Source organism: Mus musculus, chromosome 9, assembly GCF_000001635.26.
Source record: "Mus musculus strain C57BL/6J chromosome 9, GRCm38.p6 C57BL/6J".
Lineage (NCBI taxonomy): Eukaryota > Metazoa > Chordata > Mammalia > Rodentia > Muridae > Mus > Mus musculus.
The window spans coordinates 100,860,270-100,873,369 of NC_000075.6; the positions used below are offsets into that span (position 1 = coordinate 100,860,270).

The following is a 13,100-nucleotide window of genomic DNA, read 5'->3' on the forward strand; positions in this document are numbered from 1 at the left end:
ATCGATGAAGCCATATATCATCTTTTTTATGTATGTCTGAATTTTGTTTGGAAGTATTTTATTGAACATTTTTGAATCTATATTTAACAGGGATATTGGCCTGTGTTTTTCTTTGTTGTTGTTGTTGTGTCTTTACCTGATTTTGATATTAGACTGATACTAAATTCATAAAAGGAATTTAGAAACCTACCTTTCTCTCTCTCTCTTTCTTTCTTTCTTCCTTCCTTTCTTTCTTTCTTTCTTTCTTTCTTTCTTTCTTTCTTTCTTATTCCTTCTTTTTCTTTCTTTTCTCTAGGTAAAAAGGGGTTGACTATAAGTCTTTGAAAGTCTGGTAGAATTCTGCTGTGAACCTATCCATCTGAACTTGTACTTTTGTTGATTGGTGACTTTTTATTATTCAGTCTCATCAATTGTTATGTGTCTTTTTAGGTTGTTGACTTCTTGGTTTAATTTTGGAGACTTAGCTGAATCTTTTTTTTTTTTTTAAGTTTTCAAACTTAATAGACTTTTAAGTTTTTAAAGTAGTCCCAAATAATATTCTGACTTTTTAAAATGTCTGTTGTAATGTTTTTCTGTCCATTTCTGATTCTTCTCATTTGTATCCTGTCTTTGTTTAGTTAGGCCAGGGACTTATAAATCCTACTCATCTTTGTAATCATCCAGCTGGTATATTCAATGATGTGGTTTTTAAAATTTGTTTCTTTTTCATTGATTTCTGCTCTGTTTAACCATCATCATTTTATTTCCTCTTGGTGACTGGATTTGGATATGGTTTGTTCTATTTCTATAAATTTTTTAGTTTAATCATAAATCATTTATTTGTTCACTTTCTGATTTTTTTTTCTAGTGTAGCAAGTTAAAGCTATAAATTACCCTGTAGGGCTGTTTTCAGTGTGTCCCAGTGGGGTTTTTTGAGTTGATTTCATTTTCATTTAACTCCAGGAAATTTTTTATTCCTTATTGATTTTTTTTTTTTTTACTTATTCACCATTTGATAATGAGCTGTTTCATGATCATGAGTTTATATATTTACTAGTGTTCTTACTGTCAATTTTAAATGTTACTGCATAATGGATATTTCAGTCTTTCTGATTTTGTAATTATTTGTGCCCTATGGTATGATCTATTTTAGCAACTAAGTTATGCTGCTGAATAGAATCTGTATTCTTTGGTGTTAGATGGAATATTCTGTATATATCTGTTAATATCATTTTGTGTATTCAGATGTTTCTCTGTTTAGTTTTTGTCTAGATGATCTACCTGTCTATTGAGAAAAGTGGAGTGTAATATTTACCAATTCATTTTAATCTGTACCTATAAATCCAGTAGTACTTGTTTTATGAAATTGGGTGCCCTGGAGTTTGGTTCATATATGTTTAGGATAGTAATTTTGTTTGTTAACTGTTCCCTTAATTAGAATGAATGAAATGTTCTCTTCTGATTAGATGTAATTTGAAGTCTTATTTTGTTAGGTATTAAGAACCTGACACCAGCTTGCTTATTGGTTGCATTTGATTGACATGCGTTTGTCCATTCTTTCACACTGAAAAGATTCCTATCTTTTAAGCTAAGATGTGTTTCTTTTTCTTTTTAAGGCATTTTATTAGATATTTTCTTCATTTACATTTCAAATGCTATCCCTAAAGCCCTCTATACCCTCCCCCCAAACCCCACCCTGCTCCCCAACCCACCCACCCCTGCTTCCTGGCCCTGGCGGTCCCCTGTACTGGGGCATATGATCTTCATAAGACCAAGGGTCTCTCCTCTCATTGATGGCTGACTAGGCCATCCTCTGCTGCATATGCAACTAGAGACACAGCTCTGGGGAATTGGTTATTTCATATTGTTGTTCCTCCTATCGGGTTGCAGACCCCTTTAGCTCCTTGGTTACTTTTTCTAGCTCCTTCATTAGGGACCCTAGTCAGAATGGCTAAGATCAAAAAAATCAGGTGACAGCAGATGCTGGCAAGGATGTGGAGAAAGAGGAACACTCCTCCATTGCTGGTGGAATTGCAAGCTTGTACAACCATTCTGGAAATCAGTGTGGCAGTTCCTCAGAAAAATTAGACATAGTACTACTGGAGGATCCAGCAATACCTCTCCTGGGCATATATCCAGAAGATGTACCAACTTGTAATAAGGACACATGCTCCACTATGTTTATAGTAGCCTTATTTATAATAGCCAGAAGCTGGAAAGAACCCAGATGCCCCTCAACAGAGGAATGGATACAGAAAATGTGGTACATTTATACAATGGAGTACTACTCAGCCATTAAAAAGAATGAATTTATGAAATTCCTAGACAAATGGATGGACCTGGAGAGCATCATCCTGAGTAACTCAATCACAAAAGAATACACATGATATGCACTCACTGATAAGCAGATTTTAGCCCAGAAACTTAGAATATCCAAGATGTGTTTCTTGTAGATAGGAGGATTTCTTTCTTGATCCATTTAGTCAGCCATTGTTTTTTGTTTGGAGAGTTTAGGCCATTAATATTTAAAGATACTGAAATGTGTGGAAATTGGCATCATATTGATTTTTTTTTTTTTTGGTAGAGGTGTTTGTTTTCTTTGTAGTGCTTTGTGTTTACGTATTATGGATTTTTTTTTTCTCACAGTTTCTCTCCTATACTTATTCCTCTGTTCAGAGGTATTGCTTTTTGTGTTTTCTTTAGGATTGGTATTTAGGTTTGGTTTGTCAGATATAATGTGATTTAGGCTGTTAATATCTTCGAAAGTTTTTCTTCTTCAATTATGGCAGATGGTTTTGCAAGATATATTTGTTTACGCTTGCATTCATATATTTTTAGTTTTTAGAATGCCTTGATCCAGCCTCTTGTGACTTTCAAAGTTTCCAATGAGAAATGAGCTATTATTCTGATACGGGTTTTTTATGTGACTTGGGGGAGGGGAGGTTTGCTCACTTGCAGCTTTCAGTACGCTTTCTTTATTATGTCTCCTTAGTGTTTTACTGTTACCATAAACCATAGGGATTTCTTTTGGAATTACCTATGTTTTCTGCCTCTTGTGTTCTCTGCCTGTGTCTTTCCGTTTAGAGCTGTTTTCTTCTACAGTCATGTTCAGAGTCTTCTTCCTCATCTAATCTTTTTATTATTATTATTAATCATTTCATTTACATTTCAAATGATGTCCCCTTCCCAGTTACCCCTCCACCAACCTTCCCTCCCATCTCGCTCTTCCCCCTCCCCTTTGCCTCTATGAGGGTGCTCCTCACCCACTCATTCACTCCTGCCTTACTGCTCTAATGCTTACTGCCTTGATGCTGGGGCATCAAGCCTCCACAGGACCAAGGGCCTCCCTCCTATTGATTTCAGATAAGGCCATCCTCTGCTGCATATGTATTTGAAGCCATAAGTCCCTCCATTTGTACTCTGGTTGGTGGTTTAATTCACTAGAAACCCTGGATGGTTCAGTTAGTTGATATTGTTCTTCTTACATGGTTGCAATTCCCTTCAGCATCTTCAGTTCTTCCCCTAGCTCTTCCGTTGGAGTCCCTGAGCTCAGTCCAATGATTGACTTAAAATTGAAGGTTTTTTTCATGATATCTCATATTTCATATATGTTACTTTCCTGCATGTTTCTTATTTGATCTCTATCCTACTTTTAACTTCAAATCCTCATACTCTTACCTTCTGCTTGATTCATTTAGACTTTTCTTTGAGTCTTATAATTGAGTTGCTGGTGTTCTTTTATTACATCTTCATTTCAGTCCTCTTCAGTGTGTTTAGCTCTTTGTTGATTGCCTTTCTCAAGTTTTGGAGTTTTTTTAGTTATTTCCCACATTTCTGTTTGTGTTTTTTGTGTTTTCTTGGTTGTCAGTCAGGTGTTTGGCTCCTTAAGTTCTTTTGTCTAAATTCTGTTCAGCATTTTCTTTTATGTTTTTTTAAACTCCTTTTTAACATCATTGTTTTTTGATGAAGTTTGTGATTCTTCTTGTATAGTGTATCCTGCAAATCATCTCAGAAAGTCTCATTGGCAAGTATTTTTATGGGGATAGTAGGTTTGGGTGAAAGATACTGGTTTGATCTTTTATATTGTTCATATTTTGAGGATAAGGTGAACAAACGTTCTAGCTCTTAGTCTGATATGAACAGATGGAACAGAAGAGAGAATGTGAGGGCAGGTTGGGCCTAGAGGTTAGAAATGGCTTGGGTGGAATGAAGCCACGTGGATAGAGAGGATTTGGCTGGTGTTCTAGGGTGTGCTTCCTAGTCTTAAGTTTTAGAGTGAGCGGATTAGATATGGCTATGGAGAAATGCTGGCAGGGGCTTGTGGGTTGGCGAACAGGTAGAGGACCGTCCTGGCAGAAACCTGCAGATGATTTATAGTGCAGGTAAGAAAGGTGAAACTAGGCCAGAGCACTGGATATGGCACCTGGGCTAGGTCTGAGTAATTGGTGAGAAAGCATGGACTGGGGGAAGTCATGGAGACTAGCCCTATGAAAATTCTCAAAAGTCAACATTACGAGTTTAATTTGTCAACAGTTTGAAAGCCACCTCCAATAGAATACTTTTTAATTTCATAAGCCCTTCGTTTGAAAAGCTTTTAAACTACCGTATGTTATTTGCTGGTCCCTATTTTCTTATTTTTCTATAAAATACATGAGATGATATAGCTAGTCTATTTCCATCTACTAGAGCAGTGATTCTCAACCTTTGTAATGCTGCAACCCTTTAATATGATTTCTCATTTTGTGGTGACCCCCAATCATGAAATTATTTTCGTTACTTCATAACTGTAATTTCGGTAGTTATGATCATGATGTGAATACCTGATACATAGGATATCCATTATGTAACTTCTGTGAAAAAGTTATTCAACTCACACAGGGGCTGAGAACCACAGGTTGAGACCCACTGCCCTAGAGTCCTTAGGAAGACGTAGTTCCTCCTAAGAAACAGATTCATGTTCCCTGCTACATCCTTTAGGCTTGTAGCAGTCCCTTTTAAAAATAGGGCAGCGTTGGGTTTTTGTTTTTGTATTGTTTTTTTGTTTAGAGTGTTGTTGTTGTTGTTTTGGGTTTTTGTTTTGTTTATTTAGTTTGGTTTTTCTTTTTTTTTTAGAGGCGAGGTTTCTTTGTGTAGCCCTGGCTGTCCTGGAACTCACTCTGTAGCTTAGGCTCAAACTCATGTATGTGCCTTTTCTCTGCCTCCTGAGTACTAGGATTAAATGTGTACTGGCAGGCAGGAGCTTTGTTTATTAGAATAAATCTATATAGCAAATTAAAACTTTATTTTCTTTCATAGACATATTTAAAAGTTTTGTTATTGAAAAAAATTTTTAATGGTAGGATAGAATACTATCTCTAAATGATAAGCAATAACCATAAGAGAATACAAAAGGCATGAAGATTAAAATGTAGCTTTTTGGTTATTATTTAACATTTTCTTCAGTGTATTTATGACTGAAGTAAATACATAAGAAACTAGTTAGATCTCAATTTAAAATTATATACTTTAATATCAATCATAAGATAATAGATGTGCATATATTTTTTATAAATATTTCAGATTGACTGTTCATTTCTGAAAACGTTTCCTCATGTTGAACTGTGTAAGATACTTTATATCTGACATTTTTTGACGAATAATGGTCTCTTAATAGCATGTGACTGAAAGCTCAACACTAGAAAAATTGAAGATGTAACATCAAGAATTCAAGGGCGACCTAGGCTACACCCTGTCTCAAAAACAACATGGGTTTTATTGAATTAGAATGAATTACAATGAACTTTCTAATTTATGTTTTGAAAACATACTGAAATTTGTATTCATGTGAATTTGTATTGTCCCCCTGTCCCAGGCTGTTCAGCAGACATGACCCACAAGCAGAGGAAGCGTTAGCGAAGAGGAGAGGAAGGAACAGTCCAAACGGGAACCTCATTAGGATGCTTGTTCTTTTCTTTCTGGAAAGTGAGGTAAGAAGCGATTTAGTTCCCTCTTCTTTACTTCTGTTTTTTTGACTCATTGAAAGCAGTTGGGGTTCATTTCAGTCATAGGAAAACAAGCCTTTTCCTTGTAAAGTTTCCTTTTTGAATTACTCCATACTCAGCTTTTTGTGAGAAATTCTGAATATATGTGTAGGATTGTATCAATATACTTAAAGGAATGTATCAATACTGAATACAGTTTAGATTAGAATAGTAAGTTTAAAAGTTTTACATTGTTTATAGAATGCCAGTTTTACATGCTTTTTTTTAATGTTAAATTTCTCCCTATAGCTCTTAAATTATTTTATTAAACAGTCTTAAGGGCTTGAGAGGTTTGGGTTGTGGTGGAGTTTTGCCTGGCACACAGAAGGCCCTCAGTTAAAGTCTGCATTGTCAAGTAATGGTAGCACATAGCTGTCATCCCAGCACTCAGAAGGCAGAGGCAGAGGATCTCTATAGGGTGGAGTCTACTCTGGTTTACAGAGCAAGCTCCAGGGCAACCAAGGCTACACAGAGAAACCTAGTCTTGGGGGGAAAAAAACAACAAAAGTTGTGAATGTTGTCAGACTATTAAAACTCTTAGTTCTAGCTATTTGAATATAATATTTAATTTTTGTTTACTGTAGTCAGTTATCATTTTTGAAATTTTATAAGTAGCACGCACAGCAGAACTGTTATTGGAAAGAAAAGTTTTATTTGCTCACTAAAATGTCTCTTAATAATTTAATGCATATTTTCTACTACAGACAAGGTGAAGGTTAAACAATAATGTTGGTTAAAAGACCCTGAATGTATAAACTACTTAGTTCAGAAATGAATGAAAATAGAATTGCGAAAGAAGTAAAGAAAATTAGAAGTCCAAGCAGACCTGGCAGCACAAACTTCTAATCCATAGTAGATGAGTGGATGTGTCAGGCAGATCACAAGTGCAGTGCCTGACTAGGCTAACTGTGATTTCAAGGCCTGCTATTCAACTTAGACCCTAAATTTCAGAATTTTGAAATACAAAAGAGAGTTGGGGATAAGACCCTTGCCTGTTATGTATCAGGCTCTAGTTCAATATCACGAAGAAAAGAAAGAATTTTTAAAAATTAAGACTCAACTTTACTTGGAAAAAATAAAATGTCAGAGAAAGAAACCTAAGAGGTTTTATGAATGTTCTAATTTGATAGCACTATAACTACTCTATAAAAATGGAGTAAGACAACCTATGTCAAAACTAAAGCAAGAAAAGTTCAAAGCAAATAAATGGAATCGGAGCCAAAGGACACAGCTAGAAGTTGTCACTATTTCTTCAATTAAGACAAAATAAAGAATAATTTGGAAACAAAATCAGCAGGAGAGTTGCATTCAAATGCGTTAAGAACGGTGTTTTAAATAGACCTAATAATTAGTAGGGTATCTTACTAATGAAATGCCAGTTCCAAACCTCTAAAATGAGACCTTACATTATGCCTTCGAACAGGTTCAAGGCTAATGCATGTGCTTCTGGTCCACACTTTGCATAGTAAGGATTTAAAACGTTTTCTTAACAGGCAAGTTTAGGTATATTACATGAAGTTTTAATTATAAAATAAAATAATATATGCCAGTAATATCACCTGTGATAGCCCTTTTCACTGTACCATTAGGCTTTAGAGCAGTGGTTCTCAACTTGTGGATCACAACCCCTTTGGGGGCTGCATATCAGATATTTATATTATGATTAATAACAGTAGCAAAATTATAGTTATGGAGTAGCAATGAAATAATTTTATGGTTGGGGGGTCATCACAACATGATGAAGTGTATTAAAGGGTCTCAGCATTAGGCAGGTTGAGGACAATTTGCTTTAAAGGCTTTGAATAAAAAGTGTTTTCATTAATCACAACCTATATAATAAGTGGTTTCTGATATTAGTAGAGATGAGCCATACAAATATGAAAGTGTTGAAAATTTAAGTAATCTAATGGTCTCAGCTGAGTTTTAGTGTTTGGAGCTGAGATGACAGGATGGACCATCTAGAGACTGCCATAACTGGGGTTCCATCCCATAATCAGCCTCCAAACGCTGACACCATTGCATACACCAGCAAGATTTTGCTGACGTGACCCTGATATAGCTGTCTCTTGTGAGTCTATACCGGGGCCTAGCAAACACAAAAGTGGATGCTCACAGTCAGCTATTGGATGGATCACAGGGCCCCCAATGGAGGAGCTAGAGAAAGTACCCAAGGAGCTAAAGGGGTCTGCAACCTTAAAGGTGGAACAAACAACAATATGAACTAACCAGTACCCCCGGAGCTCGTGTCTCTAGCTGCATATGTACCAGAAGATGGCCTAGTCGGCCATCATTGGGAAGAGAGGCCCCTTGGTCTTGCAAACTTTATCTGCCACAGTACAGAGGAATGCCAGGGGCAAGAAGTGGGAGTGGGCGGGTAGGGGAGTAGGAGCGGGGGGTCTGGGGAACTTTTGGGATAGCATTTGAAGTGTAAATGAAGAAAATGTCTAATAATAATAATAAACTCAAGAAATTCTTGAGTTATTAAGGGTCATAAATGTGTTTAATTTGAGGCATTTTTATCTTTAATTTAAAGTAAATTATGATGGTTATTACTACTGATTTCATATATTACTAAGTGTCTATGCTTGCTATGGGTACAACTATGTAAAAATATATATATCCCAGTTTTCATGCATGGCATTCTGTACAGCTGCCAAAGCTAAGTACATACCATATTTAAGGGTTTGGCCTTTCTGGTGTCCTGTGTTTCATAAGAAACATCTGCTACTTTTTTAAAAAAAAATCTTACCTGTTCCACAAGTGTAAACTCATGTTAAGGGCACTTCCCTATTTGTTTTTCAGGTTTATTTTCTGTTAAACATGTCAATTTATAAAGTTTTAGATAAAGCCATATGATTAAGACTTTTAGAAATCAGAGGAGTTGTAAATCACTGAAGTATGATTAACAGATCTGATTATAATCCTTTGTTCTTTTGAAATGTGAAATAATATGTTAATAATATTATTCTAAAATGTTCAAAGATTTGTAGTATGGGTACAATTTCAGTGATAAAGGGTCAACCTAAACTAATTGTTTGTTTTCTGTTGGTATCAAAATGTGACATTTATCAACTTTAGCAACCTTTTGGCAGTAATTAATTTTAGGTTGCAAAGTATACTGTATTTTACATACTTGGCCAGTTTGTAGCTAAATGCTACTTGAGTATAATAGTTCCAGATTTTCCTATACATGTTATAACCATCTAGTTTATTATACAAGCTAAGATTTATTTTCTAATGAATGATTATTTTTAAGTATATGTATGCAAATTTGATTCTCTCTTTGTAGTGTTATGAAATGATCAGAATAACAGGTACCCAAATTATTGATAGAACCAAGAGTTTGTCCAGGATATTAGACAATTTTTGGACTAGAATCATGTTCTTTGAATGATTGGTTTCTCCCTCTTCTTCTCACCCCATCAGCCCCCAAAATAACACCAATTGTCTTGGTTTTTGTAATTCTGTGTGTGTGAACATCAGAGGACAACCTTTGGTTTTGGTCCTTACCTTTCACCTTGTTTGAACTAGGTCTCTTTATTGGTCACTGCTATGTCCACTAGCCTATGGCCTATGAGTTTACAGAGTTCTCTCCCTCTTTCATTTCATAATAAGTTCTGGGGTCACATGCCTATGCACTAACACAGAGCTTTTATGTGGTTTCTGAGAATTGTAATACAGGTCTCCAAACTTGTAGGACAAGCATTTTATCTGTTGAACTACCTTTCAGCTCATGTTCAAGTTTCATAAAACTAGCTAGTTGATTAACTCTTTTAGCAAGATCAAAGAAACAATATTGGAATACTTAGAAATTTTAGGCTTAATAACTTGGGCTGATGATTTAACTGAAAATGATTTGTCATAAACTAAATTCTTAGAATTTCCATTATATTCCGAACTCCTATAATGTTTTTAACTATCTACCAGAGATTAAAATGAAGAGAATTCTTGATATAAAACATTGGAAGCAAATTTGAAGCTACTTGAAGATGAATCATAAAATGCCCAGAGTATTATAATTAAAATCTCCAGGAAATTTGAGTAGTTTAATCAAATGTATAAGTTTCAAAGAAAGCCTGTAAAATGAATTCTAATTTTATCTTAGAAAATAAAGTGTACCAGTATTATGAATAAAATTAGAATATAATTTTTTTAGGGTTTTTTTTTTTAATTTTTCGAGACAGGGTTTCTCTGTACAGCCCTGGCTGTCCTGGAACTCACTCTGTAGACCAGGCTGGCCTCGAACTCAGAAATCCCCCTGCCTCTGCCTCCCAAGTGCTGGGATTAAAGGCGTGCAGCACCACACCCGGCTTAAAATATAATTTCTACTTAGACATAAAATTTTAAATATCCATCTTCCTGTGTAGTGTCGGTTTGTTAGTTATTTGTCTTTTTGTTTTTCTAATTCTTGAAGATTATAAAAATAGTTTTCCAGTACCTGATTTTACTGGATGATACCAGTAACCATCTTTTAGAATATTATTTTCCTTGTAATTTTAAAGTTACCAATGTTTTTTAATCCCAGGACTTAATCGCTGCTGCTGTTATATAACAGTTGTTGAAAATGTTTTTCAGTATCACAGTTTCATCTTTGACTCACAATGGAAATTCCTTGTTTTTCTTACTGTTGCTAGAACTTTTTTTCTCAAAATTGTTTTATGGGAGTCCAAATTAATTTGAGATCTTCAAGCTCTGTGGTTTTCATATAAGTCTGAAGGCAAATTTGCTAAACATTATATCAAGCCCATCCGTAACTGACAATATTGTATAGCTTAATGATACTGATAAATTTGAAACTTAATTTGAAAATGAGCCAATTCATAATCTTCCCCTTCTAATGTGCTAATTAAATTTGTAACGTCTCATTCTTTTACTGTAACAGCTGATTGTTTTTTAACAGAATGCACTCGTGAGTTACTTTTCTTGTTGTCAAATATTTTATTAAATGTCTGAGAAAAATAGCTAACAGAAGGAAGAACTGTTATTTTGGTTCATGATTTGAGTCCATTGTGGCAAAAAGAGGAGAATAGGGCCGCTGTTAACATTGACTCTGGAGCAAGAAGCAGAAAAGGATAATGATGGTACTCAGGTTGCTTTCTCATTTTTACCCTTTTATTCAGTCTGATCCTCAGTCTATAGCATGGTTTGTTCTTTTGCAATTAAACCTCTCTGTTTAGACTTCCTCAGCGACACATCTTTTATGTCTCCCAGGTGATTACAAGTTCAGTCAGGTTGACCATGAAGATTATCTACCATGGACCAACTCCTTCTTATCTTGACACCCAAATATGTCACTTTTAAGCCTTTATAACATTCCACTTCGAGCCCTGAAAGAGTTATATCCATCTCATAATGCAAAATGCATTCAGTCCAACTTGGAAAGTCTCCATAATATTCAATAGTCTCAGTGCTATTGAGCAATCCAGGGTCTCTTTTGGGACTCAACAGAATTAACTACAAGTCTGTATAAAATAAAACAAATTACATATGTCTAATATACACAGGCAAAGAATAAGCATTTCTATTCTTAAAAGTAAGACTAGGGCTATAGCAAGAAAAGATCAGACTAAAACCCAGCTGGGCAATAACTAAACCATGTACTCAGTGTTTTGCAACTACATAGCATCACCTAGGCTTCCGTAGCCTTGAGTAGGCTATCCATCTGTTTTTGCGTCCTGCAACACATATGACCTCTCTTTGGCTAGCACTACTTTTGTCTACAGCCCTTCTTCATTCAGTTTGCATGATCTTAGCATCTTCAATATTTTACCACCTCTGTTACCAACTTTTCCAGAGTGTCACAAGATGCTTCTTTAGAAAAAAAATCTTACCCTTCCACATATTTTGTAGCCTCAGAGGCTTTCTGAATCCTTAGTATAAACCTCCTTGACTTTGGGATTCTTACTTATTTAATATCTGCTATACCAGCACCATGGGGATGATGTTCCCAAGTTCTGACAACTGGAGATATCATCTGCTCCCCATCTACCATTGCTACAGTCTCCCTTAGCAGCTAAACATATGTAAACACTTCACTAGGCAGTTGTTTTCAGGCATGGAACGCTTTTACAAGCTAGCCTTTTAATGGGTTAGATACTGCATTCAGAATACCTTTCCTGTTACCTCACAATATGTGAATTTGTTCAGGTGATTTTCTCCACAACAGCCTTGTCTTCAGCTGTAAGCTTGGTAATCTGCCATTCCTCCCCATTGTACGTTTTCCTTCTTCCTTCTCCTTAGATCTGGCAATAAGTATTGAGCAGTACTGTGCAATAGCCTAATACTATGCTGTCTTGAAGTTTTTACTGCTAAACAAATAAGCTGTTGTCATTGAATTCAGTCACACTTTTAAGGTCTTGGGACATGGGCAGAAAACACCCATATTTACTGGGCATTGTACTGTGAATGATTTTTATTCCAGTTCCTACTAGAGTTTTACTGTCCCTGAAGCCTTTAGCATAATCTCTCCTATTGACTTTTCTGTCAGTGCCTGGTATTCCACACTTTGGCCAGAATGGCTCATGAAACTCTACTTAGTGCACTCTGAGTTTTTTCTAGTCTAGCTCCAAACTCTTCAACATTTCTCCCAGAGAGAGACCACTTCCAAAGGCCTATGAACTATATTCAGGTTTATTATAGCAGCAGCCGTACACCTCAATATAAATTTTGTATTGGTTATTTTTTTTGTTGCTATAACAACATACCTGACAAAGCAGCTTAAGGAAGGAAAGGCTTGGTATGGTTCAGTTTGTGAAGATACAGTTCATCCTGGATGGGAAACCATGTCAGTAGAAGCATGAGATACCTGGTGTGCTGCATTTGCAGTTAGGGAGCAAAGAGAGATTAATGTTACTGCTCAACTTATAACTGTAAGTGACACAGTGCTTCCCATATCAGAATGGGTCTTTCCTCTCTAGAAGTATTCTAAAAAAGAACCCCCAGATAGATGTCTCCTAAGGTATACAAATCCATTCAAATCATTAATAAAGAGTACCACAACACTGTATTGTACCATCATCTCCTTACAGTCCAAAAGATAAGGAAATGATCAAATTAGCATCTACAATAAGAATATTGATTACTATAAACAAAATCTGATAA

At 35.6% G+C, this 13,100-nt stretch overlaps 1 protein-coding gene across 9 annotated transcripts in view; it reads left to right on the top strand.

Moving 5' to 3' along the window:
- Nucleotides 1-13,100, top strand: part of Stag1 (stromal antigen 1) — a 360,836-nt gene that overhangs the window by 262,561 nt on the left and 85,175 nt on the right. For all 9 annotated transcript variants that reach the window (XM_006510924.3, XM_006510923.3, NM_001357265.1 and 6 more), the window contains one exon: nt 5,831-5,945. In XM_006510924.3, the coding sequence (XP_006510987.1) occupies nt 5,831-5,945 (115 nt within the window). The remainder of the gene's footprint in view (nt 1-5,830; nt 5,946-13,100) is intronic.